Source organism: Orcinus orca, chromosome 19 (genome assembly GCF_937001465.1).
Source record: "Orcinus orca chromosome 19, mOrcOrc1.1, whole genome shotgun sequence".
Taxonomy (NCBI): domain Eukaryota; kingdom Metazoa; phylum Chordata; class Mammalia; order Artiodactyla; family Delphinidae; genus Orcinus; species Orcinus orca.
In genome coordinates this window covers 40158244-40177493 of record NC_064577.1, presented here as the reverse complement: position 1 = coordinate 40177493, position 19250 = coordinate 40158244, and the positions used below count along the sequence as shown (strand labels likewise).

Genomic DNA, 19250 nt, shown 5'->3' with positions numbered 1-19250 from the left:
AGATTGGCCAAGGCCCTTTGGCTCCGCAGCCTTCCTGGTTAGACTGTCTGGGTCCCCAGGAAGTCAGAGCTGTTCTGCAGCTAAAGCTTCTCTCCCGAAAACAGTTTTATCGTTCTCTTCAGAGCAGGAACCAAAGTGGGAGGGGAGGAGAGGAGAGGGGAGGGGAGGGGAGGGAAGGAAAGGAAAGGGAAGGGAGGCACCGGGCACCCCCCTGGGCCTGCACAGGAAAAACAGAGACAAAGCCAGAGTCATTTTAAAAGGTTTTTATTGAAGGAGGCCACAAGCCTGAGCCCACGTGAGGGGACACAGGCAGGTCAAATGGTGGGCGCAGCCGCCCTCCCGCTGAAAACCTGCAGAGGTGAGGCCGGACTGCTGGGTCCCGCTGCACCCCTAGCCTAGTCCCAGGGCGCCCTCTGCTCCCAGAGGCCTCTGCTCTCCTTTGGGCGCTGACAGTATGGAGCTGCCTATCAGTCGGGACTGGTCCAGGCCGTCGCCTCTTTGCTGTCACTCAGATGAGAAGCCCCAGGCAAACCCCAGGTTCTTTAGGCGAGCAGGAATTGTGTTTGCTCACTAAAGGTGGTTACCGGTTTCCGTCACTCAGACAGGCAGAGAGGTGAGCTTGAGTAGCAGGGAAAGCTGAGTTTGCAGTAGGAAGGGCGGAGAAGGGCACGTGGGGCCAGAACCTGGTGAGGAGCCGGCCGGGGGGATGAGGGGAAGGAAGGAGTTCGTGCCGTCCGCACGCTTTCACGCCTGGGTAACTGGCGTCGAGGTGGTGCTGGTAAGAGCACGGAAGTCCACGGGGGCCAGGCTGGAGCTCACGCTGGGTGGAGTTCGCCAAATGTAATGGATTTATATTGGAGTCAATCAGCTGTGCTTAACCGTGTTTAAGGAAGGAAAATAAAAGGCTCCTGTGAGTGGGAAGGGAGCCGGTGGACGCTCCCCATCTCACAGCCTGTTTCTTAATATCCAAGTGGGCATCAAGGTCTCTTCCCCAGTCCCTGAGCCCCTCGGGAACACGCCCGGCCTCTCTGCCTTCTGGGAGACGGCTCCCAGGAGCTCGCTCGCTCCCCTTCCCTCGTTGTGTGTCTCTGAGCCCCTCCCAACTTTAATGCTCCTGTTCTGTGCGCCCCCGCTCCTTCGCTTCCCCCAACTGCTCCTCTCAGGAAACACTGCAGAGAGGCTCCTTCAGTCTCACCCAAAGGTGAGACGCTACAGTGAAAGGACCCAGGCATCCCCCTCACCAGTCAAGAGTGGCAGAGGGAGCAGGGCTGGGGGACCCCAGGTGTCAGTTTCAGGAAGAGGTGAGGCGGCTGCCTGGGGCCTCCAGAGCCTCTGGGTTGTCTCTGCTACGTGGAAAGGCTGAGACCCAGGGAGGAAGAGGCCTGTGGATTTGGTGGGGGCGGGGGGCGAGTCCCCTCTTCCCAAGGTCAGGTGTCCTGTGCCTGAGGCTACAGTCCTCCTTTCCTCCGAGTTCTCTCTCTCCATCCCTTCCAACCACCCTCCGTTCAACAGCGGAGTGCCCACCGTGGACCAGGCGCGACACTGGACTTGGGGGAGGCCCCTGCGTGCCACTTCTTCCTGATGCTGCCCCAGGTCCCAGGTCTGCTCTGGTGTGATGCAACCCACGCTTCCCCAGGTGCATCTCGATAAGCATCGGCCAGGAGGAAGGGCTGGTGGCTCCAGCGAGAGTCGTAAACCCGAGCCCCCAGCAGGCTGTGATATCGCTGCTAAATAAGGGCCAGTAGTGGAGCTGTAGAGCTGGGGGGCCCAAGGCCAAGTTCTCCCGTTGGCTTTGCCTGGAGAAGCATGGAATCGCCCTCCACTGTCTTCTCGCACCCTCTCCATCCTCTTCGTGGGTCTTCCTGGCCCCTCCCCCTCACCTCTGTCTCACGGAGCCCAGCCAGTCTCTTGAGTCTTTGCGGGAAGAAATCACGCGTGATTCCCAGCTAGCCTCCCCTGCCAGAGTGGATCAGGAGGGCTCGGCTTTTGAAGTGGAGATGCTGCTGGGAGGTAGGACGACGGGGCTGCTCATCTGATGTTTGCTGATGGCCGGCCAGTGGGGTCTCGGGGGTCCGTCTCTGAATCACCACTGCTGGATGTAGTTCGTTGACTGAGAAGAGGGAGAGACAGGAGGCAGAACAGGTTAGTTAGCAGCTCCCGGGCCTGCTGGTTTGAGAACATTGTCTTAAGGCCTCTGAAGCCCGAGTAATCAAAGTGAGATGATGTAGCAGCCCAGTCCTCGTCTTAAAGGGCCGGGATCAGGTTCTCCCATCCTTTGTGCCTGAGTCAGAGACAAACAAAAAAAAAAGCTTCTTTCCAAAGCGTATCCTGTTTCATGTAATTCTCAAGACTCTCAAAAAAGCGTCTTCCTGGGTTTGACAGTCTACAAGGAGCCAGGCCGTAAGCTAAGTGCTTTGGATGCTTTCCCTTTTAATTCAGTCCTCGTGACACCTCTGTGGAGGAGGTGGGGTATTATCAGTCTCATTTTACGGGTGGGGCAGCTGAGGCTCAGAGATCTGAGTCGTGCTACCGGAGAGTGGTGATCCTGACGGAGACCACGAGCCCTGACTTCACGTCTCACCGTCCTCCCGCTGCAGCTGGCTCCACCCCATCCGCGTTTCAAACGGCCCCCTTGATTTTGCTTCTCTGGCCCCCGTCCTATCTTTCCAACTAGATCGTCAGCTCCTTCGCTTATACTGAGTGCTGAGCAACAGGGCCTACAGAGACATCTTTATGGGGGCGTGGAGTGGAGGAACGGGCCATCCAGAAGTGACGGAATAACTTCAGTCCCCTCTCCCGATTCCCGCCGAGGAAGCCTTTCTAGACTCCACCTGCACTAACACGCGAGCGCGGGCAGACACGCAGCCAAACCGTAGCTGCCTCTCACACTCTGAGTCCGTCTCACCGTGAATCGTGGGTACTTGGTGTGTGTATCTGGGCTAGATTTCCCGAAACCTGATGATGAAACGAAGCACACGTCACTCAGCTGGCAGTTCCTGAGAATGGCACGTGCCACAGCCGGACTCTTTACCACGTTTCTGGGGGGCAGGCCAAGGCCCCTAGCTGGGGCAAGGCAAAGTCCCAGCCCCCGCTGAGCATTCTCCACTAGGAAGCCGACCGGGGCTTCCCTGTTCCAGACCCCCCAGGGCTCAGGATATCCGTTGCTAAGCCTACACCTCCTGCCCCACCCTCTGGCCGCCCCGAGCCGACCCCGACCCCGACCCCGTCTGTCACCCTCACCCTGGAGAAGGGACTGACCACTTCTGAGCCACGCTCTGCGGAAGTCAGCGGGTTTCTCTGCAGCTCTCGCTTGGTGCAAATCCACTCAGAGAGTGTGACCGCCCCCACCCCCAAGTAAAGGTGAAGGGTGCCAGGGAGGGTCAAAGGGTGGGGTGACAGATGTGGCTTCTGGACTATAGCCCGGGGCTCTCTCCTCACCATCTCCCGCTCCCGGGCATGTCACTCACCTGCACCTTGAGGGTTCATCACCCGTCCTTGGAATCTGTCCTTGTGGGCGCCTGGCCTTTGGGAATCCTGGAGAATGTACCGGGAGGTGCGCTCAGTAAGAGGGTCCTGGGCATTTTGTGGCTTTGGCTGAGGCGGCGGCGGCGGCGGCGGCGGCGGCGGCGGCCGCTCGGGTACCTGCGGAGGCTGCGGCTGCGCGGGTGGCGACCGTGATGGCGCCGGCGGTGGCTGCGACTCCCGCGGCGACTCCCGAGATGGCTGGGTTCTTTTTTCAGATTGCCGTTTCTCTTCTTGGAGTTTCTTCAGTTCCTGTCAAGAAGCCACCCGCAAGTGGCATCCTCCTCCCTCCCCACCCAGCCACGCCCCCCTGCCGGAGACACTGAGGGGAGCAAGGCAAGGGAATCCAGAGGCGGAGGCGGCTGGAGGGTCTCTGTTCCCTGGAGTTGGAGGCTGAGGCTGGGGCCTGAGCTCTCTCCCCTCACCCACCCACGCCCAAGGACTGTTTCTATAGCAACAGTGCGCCCGCCCCCCCCGCACAGCCCCCTGCCCAGGAAACAGCCGCCTCGGGCCACCCACCTCCGCGCACTGAAAATCGTTTGCAGTGCCGGAGGGTAAAGAATAATCTCTTGCACATGCTCTGAAACAGCACTGCCCAGTGGAAGTATAACGAGGGCCATGTATCATTTAAAATGCTCTGTTAGCCACGTAACAGAGTAAGAAGAAATAGGTGAAACTGGGTATAATGATACATTTTATTCAACCCAATACAGCCAAAACGTAAAACCAATATGAAAATATTAATGAGATAGTTTATAGTCTTTGTTTTTGTATTAAGTCTTCAAAACCCAGAGGGCATTTTATACTCAGCAGCACATCTGAATTTAGACACTGCATTTTGATTTAAAATATTTAGAGTTCAGATAATTTACAGTCGAAAAAGTAGATTCACATATCCACGTTGTTCCAAACATACTTAAAAGTGTTTCGGTAGGTAAAACGAAAATTTGTCTTAAAGAGTATATTTAAATAAATTAGATGTATGTAACGTTTAAAATGCAGGTCCTCGGTCTCACTAGCCACGTCTCAAGGGCTATAGCACACAGGCTGGTGGCCGCCCTACTGGACAGAGCAGCTTTAAAACCTCCCGAGCCTGACGCTTCAATCCCACGTTGAGGCCTCGGCCTAGTACAACAGCAAAGCTGAGTCACCCCAATACACACACACACACACACACACACACACACACACACACACACACACACACACACACTCACAAACACACACGGTCCATCCAAGACATCCAAGGACCTTGCTTTCCTCCAGCCCAAGCAAAACAACATTCACCAGGTAATGGACAGCTTCCTTGGGGTCCGTCGTCTCCCCTCCCCATCCCCTCCGTGTCCCCGGAAGGACCCTGGTGAACGGGGCCCCTCTCATGCACCTGCTCTTGCTGCTGCTGCTGCTGGGCCATCAGCCACCTCCTCCGGCCCAAAGCCATCTGCCGGCGACTGGCCTCCCAGTGGTACGCACTGCCCATGATGGTGGCGGTGACAGAAGGCCCCAGGCAGGGGCTGGGGGCAGGCAGAGCCCAGGAGGCTGCCACTGCCCCCACCACTTCCGTCTCCTCCCACCTCAACCCCCTGGCCTGTGACCAGAACCACCTCACAATACGGCCGGCCGCTACCCGGGGCAACTGGGCAGCCCCTCCCCGCCACCCACCCCCGCCACCCCCCACCCCCCACCCCCGCCTGCCCTGGGAAGGAGGGGGGTGTTCTTCCCACGTCTCCTAGAGAGCATCTGTAAAGTACCTTTCTCTCCAGGGCCCTGGGCAGGTAGAAGACACCTTTCCACCTAAGCCTTGAGTTTCAGTGGGCCCCGGGGGACGATCCCCCGAGTGGTCTGGCTTTCCTCTCCGGTTTCTTTCTCCCACCCTTCCCAGGATTCCAGCCTCCTCATCTGGCCCTCTGCTGACCCCTCCCTTCCCTCCTCCCTCAGTCCTCCGTCTCCCCCGCTGTGCTGACTCAAGAACAAACAGGGACTTCCCCGGTGGTCCAGTGGTTAGGACTCCGCGCTTCCACTGCAGCGGGCACAGGTTCCATCCCTGGTTGGGGAACTAAGAGCCCGCATGCCGCGTGGAGCGGCCACAGAAGACCAAAAGAAGGAAAAGAAGATACGAGACCCGGCCAGCTCTCACTGAGGTGTGAGCTCTGTGAAGGCAAAGTGGCTTATTAGAAAGCACCCTGGTTCCGGGGATTGGATGCGCCGGGCTCAAGCCTACCCTCCCTCTCTTCCTCTGACCCTGGACTCAGCTCACCTCTCTGGGCCTCAGTTTCCTTGCCCGGAAAACCAGAAGGGTAGCACTTGTTACCTTCCTCACGGGGTTCACACAGGACCACGTGGGTCAATGGATGAGAGGTATGTGAAATGAAATATAAAATCGCTCAGCTACAGGTTGGTATTATTTATTATCCTACCCGATTTTCATCCCGTTGGGGAGGAAAAATTCGTCCTCTAGCCTTCTAGGTTCTGTGGGCTGGTCTAATGACCAGATTGACATCGGACAGACTCATAGGAGAAAAACAGGTATAATTACGTATGTTCAGGGATCCCATAAGGATACGAGACCCAAGGGCAGCTGAGGCTTATATGCCCTCCTGAGCTGAGGAATGCGATAAGGGCCTGGGGCCTCGAAGCAGAGAAGGGTGAGTCACCGGGACAAAAAGAAGGGCAGACCAGACGTTTGGTAATGGGATGTTTGCCCTGCTGTGCAGGTGGGTTTCTCAGATAAAAGTTGTCTCTGATAATAACTCTCTCTGAGCCAGGCCCCCTATCTAAATTCCTTTAGGCAGTTGAGGGGGAGGTAGAAAGCTCTTCCTGTGTCCTTGGGGCCTCCACGGCCTTCAACCCAAATAGCCCCAGGCCAAAGTGGCACACTCTGGGGAGAGTCATTTTGAACTCCTTGGGTCTCCAGGAGGCGGAGTGGCCAGGGGAGGGTGTCATTTCGTGAAGCCCAGGGGAAGGCTTCTGGGGGCAGGGACTGGGGGGGCTTCGACCCGGCCTCAGCCTCAAGCACTGTTGATGGTGGAGGGAGGGTGCAGGGTGCAGCCCTTGAACCTGAAAACGGGTTCAAACAGAGAGTTTGAACCTCAAACAGAGAGTCTGTCTGTCAGTTCAGGCGGCCAGTCTAGTGGAGTCATCTAGCGCTCTGGAGTCAAACAGACTCGGGTTCGATCCCGCCTGTGTCACCGACTACCTGGGGGAACTTGGGCAGGTCACTCAGCGTCTCTGAGCCTTTCCTCTGAAGGTTGTTGGAAGACACTATAGGATGCTTGGGAAGTGCCCGCCGTCACAGTGGGCATCTGGCTATGGCCAGCTGCTGGGGGCGCCCCAGCTCTGCTGAGGGGCCAGTGGGACCTGAGCCTTGCCGGAAAACTTTCTTTTTCAAAGAGGTGCTATACTCCCTTCTCCTCGTCCTAGCACCCAGGGATGTCATTTGCAACGACACATACACAAGGGTTTCCAGATACAAAAAATGAAATGGAGGCTTGTCACCGGACATTTATTTTCACAGCACATTTATCTTCCTATAAACGAATTCTGCGAATATTTAGGTGGAAAGTACCTATTTTAAGAGAAAGAGAAAGAGAAAGGCACTTGACTGTCTCCGTCATTAAATGGGCAAAAGAGGAAGCGGGTTCCTGTTGGTATCTCTTCCTCCCTCGATTTCCCTCTTCCTGTCCTCCTACCTTAGGAGGACCAGGGCTCAGATGTGGAGACGCTCAGGGTAGGGGAGGTGGGCTGGGCTGAATCTGGGGAACTGTTTCCAACCCTCTGAGCCAGTCCTCCCGCGAGAGGAGGGATTTTCAGGGCAAATCTGCCAAGGCTGCGCCCTCCCGATTCTCATCTCCCTTTCCGAGCCCCTCTCGTGCCTTCCCCCTGTGCAAGCTGCCTCTCCCAACCCCACCTCTGACCTCAGAACTCCTTCCAGCTCTCGATTCTACTCCGTAGCCCACTCCGCCCCCTGTCGATTTGGATTTTAACTCATATCAGCCCTCGGGGAACTTCCCGTGCTGTTAACTGATTGTAGCCACTCGCACATTGCATTTTTAATAGAGCTGGTTATTATAGAGACCCAGAATCCTTTGCTGCGGAGAGAACAGGGTACAGTTAGAAGCGTGGGCCAGGTAAATCTTATGAAATACCGGCTGCGTTATTTAACAGGCGTGCGAATGCGATCTAGCGGCTCTCCCAGCTCTGATCAGCCTCCTCCCCTGCAGGGTAGGGGTCATGATACCTCCATCCTGGAGGTGTTGTGATGCTGGGAGGAAATAATCCACGTCACACATCGGGTTCAAGAAACAGAGGCTTTTATTGTTATAGTAGTTCACGAATTTAAGATGCCATCTTTTGTGAGAGGTACCGTTCTTTTACCTAGCCCTGAAGAAAGACAGGACGAAAGAAACAAAGAAAGACGTGCTGCGATGTTAAACGGCGAGAGTGCTTTCTCCTGGCGTCGAATGTAAGACGCATGCTGGCTCCTGAGACGTAAAGCTGTGAAAACGATGGGCATCTTGGAATGGACAAAATCAGGCATCACTGTGGAGTGTGACGCCTTCTGTTGGGGGCTGTTGAAAGGCCAAAAAGAAAATGTGGGGATTTGCTGGCCTCCGTGATGGCAGCCAAGTTGCGAAAAGCCCAGTTCTTGGTTGAGTCTAACTAGTTTGATGGATCCAGTCTAGCCGGGCAGGAAACTTGCTCTCCAGCACACAGACTCTTACGTTGTAGCGCCAGGACCCCGAGCACATTCGGGGCGGGGGCAGGGGGGTGAGGAGCAGAAGGTCTGCTGGTCCACGCGCACCCCCTGATCACGTGGCTGGGAAAAACCATCTCCCTTTCCGACTGCGAAGTCAGACAGACCGATCCAGTTCTGTTGCTAGTCATAAAAGTGAAAGCTTTTGTTCTGTGACTGGGAAAAGGGAGAAGGCGGGAGAAAGGAGAATTGAGGGCGAGAGGGCGGGGTCAGAGAGAAGGGAGAGGAGGTCAGAGAAAACAAAATGGTACCTCCCTCCCTGTCTCTTCAACTAGGGCAAGCTGACAAGTGATGAAAAGAAACCTGAGGGAGCTGTCCAAGGGGTCAGGGTAAAACTTGAGGGGAAGGCAGCGCTGCTGCAGGGCCAGGAAAAACAGATACAGTGAGGCCTGGACTTGAAGAGGCTGTCCTCCCCAGCTGGCAGGGCACCCAGCAGGCTTCTGATGCCCAGGGATGGAACACTTAGAAGCGCTTGGAGTTGGCAGCCTCGGCACGGGCAGACCTTATCTGAGCGTGCAAGGCTTCCTTGGCAGCAAAGAGCAGTGGATGTGGTTGAGTGGCAGCCAGAGGAGAGGAATGGAAGAACACGGCAGATGCCCCTTGCTGACCACAGGGACGAGGTCACGTTCACCTGTGTGATCCCAGGACCCACACGGTGACAGGCACAGAGTTAGGTGTGATACCAGAGAATCAGTTGAATCAAGACTCTTAAAAACAGGATATCAGAAGATTTTCTAAAAAAAAAAAAAAAAGAGAAGTCATATATGTGTGTGTGTGTGTGTGTGTGTGTATACACTCACTTTTTAATATGATAAAGTTGGCATCTGAAACTGATGAGAAGATGGACTATTTCATATATGATATTGGGACAACTGGGTAGCCATCCAGACAAAATAAAATCAGATCTATACCTGAACTCAAATACTAGGACAAATGTGAAGTAGGTCAGAGATGGAAACGCAAAAAGATCAACAGTTCAAAAGACGGTGGGCAGGGGATAGGAACGCGCAGTTCACAGAAAATAATAATGGATCTCAAGCGCATGAAAAGCTGTGCAACCTTGCTCATAGTAAGAGATAACATTGGATAGTATGCAAAAGTTTGATAACATGGTGGTTGGGCAAGGCTGTGGGAAACGCACTGGTTGAGAAGGCTATCTGTGCTCTTCCAGTCTCTGTCTCTGGCTTATCATTTCCAACTCCCTGGCGGCAATGATAACTGGGTCCATAGTGAGATTGTAGGACGCTTGGACAAAGGAAGGCTCACCAGCCAGCCACGTCCTGGTGTTGCCTGAACTTTTATAGGCACTTTCGTCTGTACACATGGATGTGAGCTGGCTGAGGGGCACTGACTCACGTTAACCGAACTCACAAGAAGCTGGTGCGTGAATTAGAATGCTAAGTCGTTAATTGACAAAGGGAGATACGGCTTTGCAATGACAGAACATGCATGTCTGCAATCCAAGGTACCTCATTCTAAAGATCAAAATACCTAGGAAGCTAAACTGGTGAGCACAAGATGACCTGATAAACATGGAAGCAAGCAGAAATGTAGTGGAACACAGTGAGGGTCGTAATAATTACCGCGAGCCAGGAGGCCTGCTAATCTCTTTCTGTACGGACAAATCGCATTATTTAATATTTACACATTCATGTGTTCAACCAGATTCATGTGTTCATGTGTCTAGTATGTGTCAGGCCGTATTCTAAACACTGAGGAGATAAAGTTCCCTGCTCTGGAGCTTACTTACATGCTATTAGGCTAGAAGGCAATAAACAAATAAATGTGTAAGATGTCAGGTGACATGTGCTATGGAGTAAAATAAAACCAGGAGAATGAGGGAAGATTAAGCACAGGACTATATGTTAATATTCTCATTTTTCTAGATGAAGAGGGTAAGCTACAGAGAAGTGAGTTGCGATATTTTCCCTTACATTTGGTACTTACAGGAATACCATATTCCAGGCGTGTCTCGTAATTCTTAAGATCGTGTCTAATAATTTCTCATTTCCTTATCTCCAATTTACAGATAACGTGGCTACATCGAAGACAGACGGTTAAGCGGGGAGGCCAAGTCACGCACCAGGTCACGTGATTATTAACAGGTGGAGCGGGATTAGAGACTAGGTGTTCCGAGTCTCTGCTCTTAACCGCTGCACCAGACAGCTTGTTCCTGTCTCTCTTCAGACAGACCTGTGTGTCAGGCTCAGCAACACTTACTCTCATAGTGGGCGGGACACACAAGAACCACTTCTCTTTCTTTTGGTGCCCTTTTCTAGGTCCCGTGCTCTTCATAGATGGATCCGACCTCTTCCGCTAAGTAGCTGTGTAGTCTTGGGCAAAGTTGCTCACCCTCTCTGTGTCAACCGCTCCGTCTGTAGGTAAACTTTGAAAGTCTGATATAAGGAAAGCACTTAGCGCAAAGCCCGGCCCAAGCAATAAATGTTTCCTCTTGTGTTGTTACAGGCAACACAGCTGCTCAGTTGTTTCAGTGTCACAGCCATGACGCCTTCACTGGAACCTCGTTGGACACTAGGGCCCACATTCTAGACTACCAAACCAAGGTGGCCTCACTAGCTCCCTTTATACCCCCTCAACCCCACACGGTAGGCACTAAGGTTTCCACTTCTCAGCTGGGGAGTTAAGGCTCTGGAGGTGAAGGAGTTTGCCCTAGTGGCCTGCAGCCGCGGCAGGGCGGGGGTCCTGACAACCAGGGCAGCAGTGCTCGCAGGGAGCGATCTCGGGTCCCCAGTTCTCACCGCAGCCCCTGCCAGGCGACACCGGACAGGCACTCCTGGACTCCCAGCCTTCGACTGGGTCTTCGGCCTGGACAGAGCCAGCCCGTGGGACCCTGTCGTCTTCACAGTGAAGACCAGATGACGTTTTTCGTACTCGGACCAGTCTGCTGCGAATCAATTGCGCAGACGCCCTCCTCTATTCTCCCACCCCCAATTCCCCCGAATTCTGTCTACGCGAGAGCTGGTGCCAACGAAGAGGTCCGCCCCGGCCCAGCCTCCGCTCATGCGCGCAGAGGCGGTGCCGAGGACTGGGCGGATCAACCCGCGCGGCTACACCTACCCGCGCGGAGAGGGCGGGGCATGCAAATTTAAAATGGCGCTCCAGCCCGAGGACGGCGAAGCTACCGCAGGTACCGAATTCCTCTTCTACGGTGTAGAGAATAAAAAATCTTCCCGAGAGTGTGGTGTGGTGCCACCCACAGTACTGTCACCGAAGCAAAGGAAGTGAGACCTCGAGTGAGCAGTGACAGGGGTCACACTGAGTCCAATATGGATGCGAGGAGGACGGAGACAGCGATGGCAGGTCGCTGGGTATCGCTTCTCGGCCTTTTGGCTAAGATCAAGTGTAGTATCTGTTCTTATCAGTTTAATATCTGATACGTTCTCTACCCGAGAACATCATATTAAACGGATTTTTGGATCCCGGAGTCGGGGTGGGAGCTTGCTCCGCCCGCTCCACGCATCGACCTGGTATTGCAGTATTTCCAGGACTGGTGCACTCTTCCCGGGGAAATAATTGAGGTTTAAAAAGTAAGAGCTGTGGTTTATGTTTTTTTATCGCCCAGTTGCAGGTTTTGTTTTTTTTTTTTTACGTTTGCAAGGTGTAACACTGCCCTTCTGTGGAAGTTCTTTTTGTGTCTGCTGTTCATCTTGCGGACCTAAGTGGCTAGGTTATGGGTGTTTGCGAAGCGTGACTAGTGGGAGGGAAGAGAAGGGTACTTTCTGCGGAACCTTGTCCCCGACTTTCTACGGGGCAGCGTGAGGAGATGAGAGTTCGTGTTCGGGTTTGAAAAAAGAGCCCACCGCGCGGAAGTTGCGGGACCTACTTCTGGTGTGAGTCTTGTGCGGTTTGAACGAAAGTTCACCACGCGCGAGGAAGAATAAAGAGTGGTCTCCGTCCGGGTTTAAATACCTACCTCATAGTGTTACCAGGAGAATTAAGTAAGATGGAGTGTGTGAAGTACTCAGCCAAGGGACTGGCATACGGTGAGTCCTCTGTGGCTCGTAGCGGTTAGTTTGGCCCGGGAAGCTAGTTTAATCTTCCTCGGGAAACGTACAAAGTAACACATCAACTTTGACCACCAAAACTCACATTGTTTTCCAGTGTGTGTGACTTAAGAAATCAGTGCTTCTCAATCTTCTCAATCTAAGGTGCACGGGGGTCGCCTGTGGACCTTACAGGAATGCAGGTTCTGGTTCAGTAGGGGTCACGGACTGAGTTGTGCCCCCAAAGTTCGTATCTGTAAGCTCTATCCGGAGGGGAGGCCTCTGGGGCCGGTGAGGTTTGGAAGAGGTGATGGGGGATGGGGTCCTCTTGTTGGGATTAGCTCCCCAATGAGAGGAGGCACGGGAGAGCTTATCCTTTCCCTCTCTCTAACACGTGAGGAGAGGGAGGGGAGTCCACCACGTGCAAGCCAAGCCAAGACTATCCCCAGAACCCTGCCAGGCTGGCGCCCCGATCGGGGACTTCCAGTCTCCGGAACTGTGACAAAATACATTTACGTTGTTGAAGCCACCGGCCTGTGGCGTTGTATTTTGGCAGCCCTGGCAGCCCTCTCAAACTAAAACCGGAGGTGTGACTTGGTGCCTGCGTCCTGCATTTCTCACCGGCTCCAGGGCGATGCGGATGTTGCTGTTCACAGACTCGCGCTTTGAGCAGCAAGGGCCCAGAACAGATTACTAGGAAGTGACCCTAAACGTTGTATGTTTTCCCTGACGATGAGTACTTTCAATGTTCTCCTGTACATCTACAACAGCCATCTGTTATGGTAACTCCGAACCCCTAACAGCTCTGGCCTGTCAGAGGCACTCAGCAAGTCATTGCCAGAGAGAAGAATATCCGGATGAGCCAAGGGCTGTGCCTGACAGTTGGCTGCCGGGCCTCGGGGGAAGACCTCTGCCCTTGGAAGACCTTTGGAAGCCCCGGGGGTGAGTCAGGCTGCCTCTCTCCCCTCTGAGGTTTGGGGGTGATGACACTTCCTCAGGGTCCTGTAAAGGTAAAATGAGATGGTGACCAGGAACGTGCCGTAAGCAGTGCCTGGCTCACACACGGAGGCACTAACAAACCGTCGGTGAGTAGATCTGAGCCCCACGAAAGGTTTCTCGGCCTCTGGACTGGAACTCCTTGATGCAACGCTCATGTTGGCCTCCTGACCTGGAAGCTGACCAGACTGTCCCGGTCAGGGCAGCCAGCGGGCCCGGGCGGGAGGATAAGAATGGGGGTGGGGGTGGGGGTGGGGGTGGGGGTGGCGGGACCGGGTTTGATTCCTGGTCGGGGTTACCGGGAGCTGCGGCGCGGCCACAAAAATAGAACAAAAAACAAAAACAGATATCTGAAATACCACTTCAACACGTAATTAATACGGAGCTATTTGACAGTTTTTAATACCAAGCCTTTGCGATCCCGTGTGTATTTCACACTTAACAGCACATATGGGTTAGGAGGAACCACCTTCCTAGCGCTCCCTAGCTGCGAGTGGCTAGTGGCTGTGACAGCGCAGGTCAACAGAATGGGGATGAGAGTGGAGGGAAACGAGTGAGGCGCTTGCCTTGGCCAAAAAATTTCAGGGAGCACCAAAAACCCAGTAATCAAAATAAATCTCTCGATTATCTTAGGATCCAGGCAAGATGCACTGTATCAAAATATTCCTTATCTTGATTGCTGAAGAGCGTTTCGGGGCGGCACTCCCTTAAATGTTTCGCCCGCCCGCCCCGAAGACTAGTTTCTCACTGGCCTCACCTAGTCCTGGCCCCGGATAATAATACTGATACCCACCCCGCGGAGTTACGGGGAGAATCAAATGAGTTAATACACACGGAGCGCTCGGCAGAGGGGCGGGCACTGGGAAGGGCTCAGGCAGCACCCGCCATCAGGCTTTCCCTGCGGCAGGGTGAAACGACCCCATTGGGTTTCAGTCCTGCATCAGTGATACCTTCTAAGAGCTCTTCTGAGATCCAGTGAAAGAAATAGAAACTCCCCAACTAAAGTGAAGCTCTGTTAGGAAGGGGGATGGAAAAGGTTTACGCTGCCTGGGCAGCCTGCGGCCTTTGCCACAGAGAAGCGTTGCCGCTGCGAAACTTCATCCCCACTTTGCCAGAGGCCTTAATTTATTTACGGGCCTTGATGCCCAGAGCGTCCCTGGCAGTCACTCTCCTCTCTGGTGTCCTGCCACCCCAGGCCAGATCTTCCCCTCTTCACCCCTGGATCGGGCCAGGACCCTCCTAAGCGCTTCTCCGATTCAGTCTGTTTTGCACACCTTTTGTTCACTCAGCAAACGTTTACTGTGCACCTCCTACAGGCCGGGCCCTGGCCTAGTGCTGGGACACAGAGGTTAAGTGCTTGCTGATGAGGGTCGCCGCCCTCAAGGATCTCAGATTTCAGTGGCGGAGATACGGGACCGCCCCCAACGAGTGGTGAATGGTGGACTCGAAGTCTGGGGTGGGATGAAACACAAAGGAGGGCCGCAATCATCCTGGGGTGGGGTGGGGTGCGGTGCGGTGCGGTGCGGAAGAGCCCATGAGGAAGGCTTGCTGGGGCAGCTGAAGCCGAAGCGGAGCCCAGAGGCTCTGCGTAAGAATTAGACAGGTGAGGAGGAGGTGGAGGGAAAGGAGGTCTCAGGCAGAGGAAGCTTTCTGTAGGAAGCCCGGGATCTGGGTTCATTCGTAGAAGCACCGACCGACGCAGGCGCTTGAGTTGGGGAGAATCCCTCCAGCTGCTCAGCCCGGCCCTCTGCGTCCACACACCTCCTCCCTTCCCCACTGTGGGCCATCCGCCTTCCGCCTGGCAGGGAGATTACCCCACCGGCCCTGGGAAGCCCCCACTCTAGACCTTCCGCTCCCCGGACTCAGAATGAGCGCCCCATCCGACCCTACGAAGCGGAGGCCTATTTAACACATTGCAGTCTGGACGTTTCCAGCGAAAGTGTCTTGCGACCTCGTCTTCAGGAAAACTCTCAGCCAACGGCTCCTCCCACAGGCCCCTCTAGCCGCCCACCCCGAATCCCCTACGGTTCGGTCTTTTGTCTCCGCTCGCATTGATGCCAAAGAGGAGCTCCCCCGCAGGTCAGCCCGCCGGAGCCACGCCCCCTTGGGCGGGCGGGGGCGGGGCATGCAAATATAAAATGGCGCTCCAGCCCGAGAACGACGAAGCTACAACAGATCCAGAATTCCTCTTCTACAATGTAGAGAATAAAAACTCTGCACGAGAGTGTGGTGTGGTGCCACCCACAGTACTGTCACCGAAGCAAAGGAAGTGAGACCTCGAGTGAGCAGTGACAGGGGTCACACTGAGTCCAATATGGATGCGAGGAGGACGGTGACAGGGATGGCAGGCTGTTGGGTATCGCTTCTCGGCCTTTTGGCTAAGATCAAGTGTAGTATCTGTTCTTATCAGTTTAATATCTGATACGTTCTCTACCCGAGAACATCATATTAAACGGATTTTTGGATCCCGGAGTCGGGGTGGGAGCTTGCTCCGCCCGCTCCACGCATCGACCTGGTATTGCAGTATTTCCAGGACTGGTGCACCCCTCCCGGGGAGATAATTGAGGTTTAAAAAGTAAGAGCCGTGTGTCGTGTGTCGCTGTGCGCTCCTTTAGCGAAGCTTTTTCCGTCGGACTGGACCAGAGCTTTTTCGCCTCTCGATAGTGTTTTTAAAATCTTCTGCGTCTGTTTTTCTTGTAGATTTGTTTGTATAGATAGGTTGTATGTGCAGAAAAAGGAGCAAGTTCAGTTGGGTAGAGGAAAAAACCGCTGTGACTGAGAGAGCTCTCTCGCAGTTTCCCATTCTTCAGCGTTGGGAGGGCCTTCGTACTGGTTGGCGGAAGGACCCACGACCACAAGGTGACTGCCCTGTGTGCTTTGGCTGTTTTCGCATTCACCTTGCCGTCTCTCTCCTTCTGTTAGGTAACTGAACGTCCCTTTCTCCATTTTTCTCTCATTTTCCCCCAATTTTAAACCGTGTTCTTGCGCTAAGAATTTCTTCTCTTTTCTGCCTTCTCTCGAAGTGCAGCTTTGTGCTTTTGCTCAAACTTGGCGTCCTCTGGAGGACATAGTTTCTGCCCCACAGTCTTCTCAGGGGGCCTCTCTCCCACATTCCTCCGTCTGTGGAAACTAGGAAAGGAGCGGAGAGGGTATCCAAGCTTCGTCTTGAGGCTCCCAGACCGTTTCCACGTCACCCTCAAAGCAGAAAGAAAACAGTAGCTTGAGTCTTCTGTTCTTCCGTCTCTACTTCCCCCGACTTCTTTTGGTGCCTCCAGCATTACTGCTGTCCTAGTGTTTCCTGATGTCGATATCCACAGGCAGGGCTTCCCTGGTGGCGCAGTGGTTGAGAGTCCCCCTGCCGATGCGGGGGACACGGGTTCGTGCCCCGGTCCGGGAAGATCCCACATGCCGTGGAGCGGCTGGGCCCGTGAGCCATGGCCGCTGAGCCTGCGCATCCGGAGCTCCTGGGCCACCACAGTGAGAGGCCCGCGTACCGCGGGGAGAAAAAAAAAAAAAAAAAATCCACAGGCAGAAAAGGACCGAGCGCGAGGGCAGCTCCCGCTGAGAGCCACGAGGATCCACCCGGAATGGAGGTTTAAATGATGGGCTTTCCGGGCTTCTCTGGTGGCCCAGTGGTTAACAATCCGCCTGCCAGTGCAGGGGACACGGGTTCGAGCCCTGGTCCAGGAAGATCCCACAGGCCGCGGAGCAACTAAGCCCGTGTGCCACAACTACTGAGCCTGCGTGCTGCAGCTACTGCAGCCCGCACGCCTAGAGCCCGCAACAAGACAAGCCACCGCAATGAGAAGCCCGCGCACCGCAACGAACAGTAACCCCCGCTCGCCGCAACGAGAGCAAGGCCCCCGAGCAGCAACGACGATCCAACGCAGCCAAAAATAAATAAATTTATATTAAAAAAAAAAAAAAAGTGATGGGCTTTTCACTTAGGTGTGTGTGTTGGTTGTACTGTATACAGCTGACTGACAAGGAGGGGTCAGTGCCACTGAAGGAGTTTTATTACTTACAGTTCCCAAGAGAAGAGGGCACGCCACACCCTGCAGCGAGCCACATAGGGACTCGGCCTGGCCTGCTCGGTTGGGAGGCAGGAGAGGAGAGTATATGGCCTTTATCGTCCTGGGGAGGGGACGGGAGGGTGGGGAGAATGGGCAGAGGCATCAAGGTAGGCCAGTTTGAGCAAGGTTCGGATTGGACCATTAGAATAGCATTCGGTGAGCTTTGGGCTACAGGGCTGTTCTCTAGTTGTGAGGTACCGGGCCCTGGGGTCAGAGGGGGCAGGGGAAATACTAGCTGGAGTGTGAGAGTAACTAGAGGAGGCAGTTGCAGATACGGGTGTTGGAAGATTGCTTTGCACGTGAACAGCAGGCTCCCAAAGCAAGTAGGTTGCACTTCTAGGAATTAATTAGTCCTGCGAGGGGCAGTCTCTTCCAGGCCAGCAGGCCCTCAAGACGTCAAAGCATCGTAAATTATAGAAAAACTTAAAACATGATTAATCCAGTGGATGATCATTTTACTTGAACTTTCCAGTCTCGGGATTACCTAGGGGTAGAGGGTGGAAAGGCAAAGAGGGCGCTAGGAGAAGCATTCGACATACACCTCTCCTACCAAGGCATCCCCCCCGCAGCACGAGATCAGATTCCAATGAACAGTATGCATTGGGGTTTATTCATTCAAGAAATATGGATTGAGGGACTTCCCTGGTGGCGCCGTGGTTAAGAATCCGCCTGCCGATGCAGGGGACACGGGTTCGAGCCCTGGTCCGGGAAGATCCCACATGCCGCGGAGCAACTAGGCCCGAGTGCCACAACTACTGAAGCCCGCGCGCCTACACAACAAGAGAAGCCACCGCAATGAGAAGTCCGCGCGCGGCAACGAAGAGTAGCCCCCGCTCGCCGCAACTAGAGAAAGCCCGCACGCAGCAACGAAGACCGAACACAGCCAACAATAAATAAATAAATAGATAGATAGATAGATGGATATTTAAAAAGAAGAAGAACAAGAACAAGAAGACCTAGAGGAAGATTTAGGAAATTATTTTATAAATCCTTTCGACTCAAAATCTGAATATTTTTAAAATTGATAAATATGATGATATAAAAAGAACTTTCCATGAAACCTTTAAGCAATGGAATCATCGCCTTAAGTAAAGCCAAAGCCAGATCTCCAACAGGAGAAAATGTTCACCGCTTCCATTACAGACAAAGCGCCAGTCCCCTGAATGTGTAAATTGCAGATCCACGCCCTTAGGATAAAGCCCAACCGAGAATCCAGGAGGAAAAGGGCCGAAGACCCCCAACAAGGAGTTAGTTCACGGAGAGAAAATAAAGGCGTCTCTGCAACAGGAGAGGACGCTCAACCTTATTTACCCAAGATTAGAAAACTGCAAATCCAAACTACGCCGAGGTACCATTTTCACCTGTGAGATCGACCCCTCCCCCCTTTCCCCACCCCGCACCAAAAAAGCATTCGCAGGTTTGATGCCACGTGGGGTTGTTGGCGAGGCTGGGGCAAGAGGCGGTGCCGGGGAACGCCTGCCGTGCTCTTCCGGTCACCGTCCGTGATCTCCCGAGCTTCAAGGCTCCGTTTCAGTGAAGATGGCTGGGACCGCGACGGCCCTGCACCACCGTGAGGGCACAAGGGCACGCGACCGGCCTCCGCAGAGCGCCGTGCACGGGGGCCGGGCGCGATTCGCAGGCCCTTCAGTCCGTGCACGTCGATTTGAGCAAACTCCGCGGGAGTGAATCACGCTGCGAAAACGGAGATGCTAAGTTACTGATTTGCGACGGGCACTGTTGCATTCCAACGACTGTCACCCAGGGCATCCCTTCTCAGGACGACCCGTCCCCCCAGGGGACCCGAACCGTCGGGCAGAAGCCGGGCGGGAGAACACCGACGCGAGCAGACCGGCCCCGAGCAAGGAGGGGCGAGGGGGTGTGGTGGTGGTGGTGTGGTGGTGG

The 19250-nt window shown here is 54.3% G+C and overlaps 1 protein-coding gene, 1 long non-coding RNA gene and 2 other non-coding genes across 12 annotated transcripts; 2 read left to right on the top strand and 2 right to left on the bottom strand.

Moving 5' to 3' along the window:
• Positions 1-248: 248 nt before the first annotated feature.
• On the bottom strand, positions 249-5120 carry LOC125960252 (coiled-coil domain-containing protein 200-like). 9 transcript variants are annotated; one of them, XM_049701777.1, is made up of 5 exons: positions 4907-5120; positions 3643-3774; positions 3468-3534; positions 2906-2955; positions 249-2281 (listed from the first exon to the last, which is right to left on the bottom strand). In XM_049701777.1, the coding sequence occupies exons 1-5, from the start codon at positions 5000-5002 to the stop codon at positions 2210-2212; spliced, it is 417 nt and encodes a 138-aa protein (XP_049557734.1). In that variant the 5' UTR covers positions 5003-5120; the 3' UTR covers positions 249-2209. The 9 variants fall into 9 exon arrangements, with proteins under 9 accessions (XP_049557734.1, XP_049557735.1, XP_049557729.1 ...); XM_049701778.1 differs by having other exon boundaries at positions 249-2110; positions 4907-5119; XM_049701779.1 differs by lacking the exon at positions 249-2281 and adding an exon at positions 2294-2453 and having other exon boundaries at positions 4907-5119.
• Positions 5121-7815: 2695 nt separating this feature from the next.
• LOC125962052 (uncharacterized) lies at positions 7816-19235 on the bottom strand. Its single transcript, XR_007473368.1, has 2 exons — positions 10496-19235; positions 7816-9009 (listed from the first exon to the last, which is right to left on the bottom strand). It is a non-coding gene; the product is annotated as an uncharacterized LOC125962052 (long non-coding RNA).
• LOC125962605 (U2 spliceosomal RNA) lies at positions 11607-11797 on the top strand. The gene has a single exon (XR_007474036.1). It is a non-coding gene; the product is annotated as a U2 spliceosomal RNA (small nuclear RNA).
• Positions 15634-15824, top strand: LOC125962604 (U2 spliceosomal RNA). The gene has a single exon (XR_007474035.1). It is a non-coding gene; the product is annotated as a U2 spliceosomal RNA (small nuclear RNA).
• Positions 19236-19250: the final 15 nt, after the last annotated feature.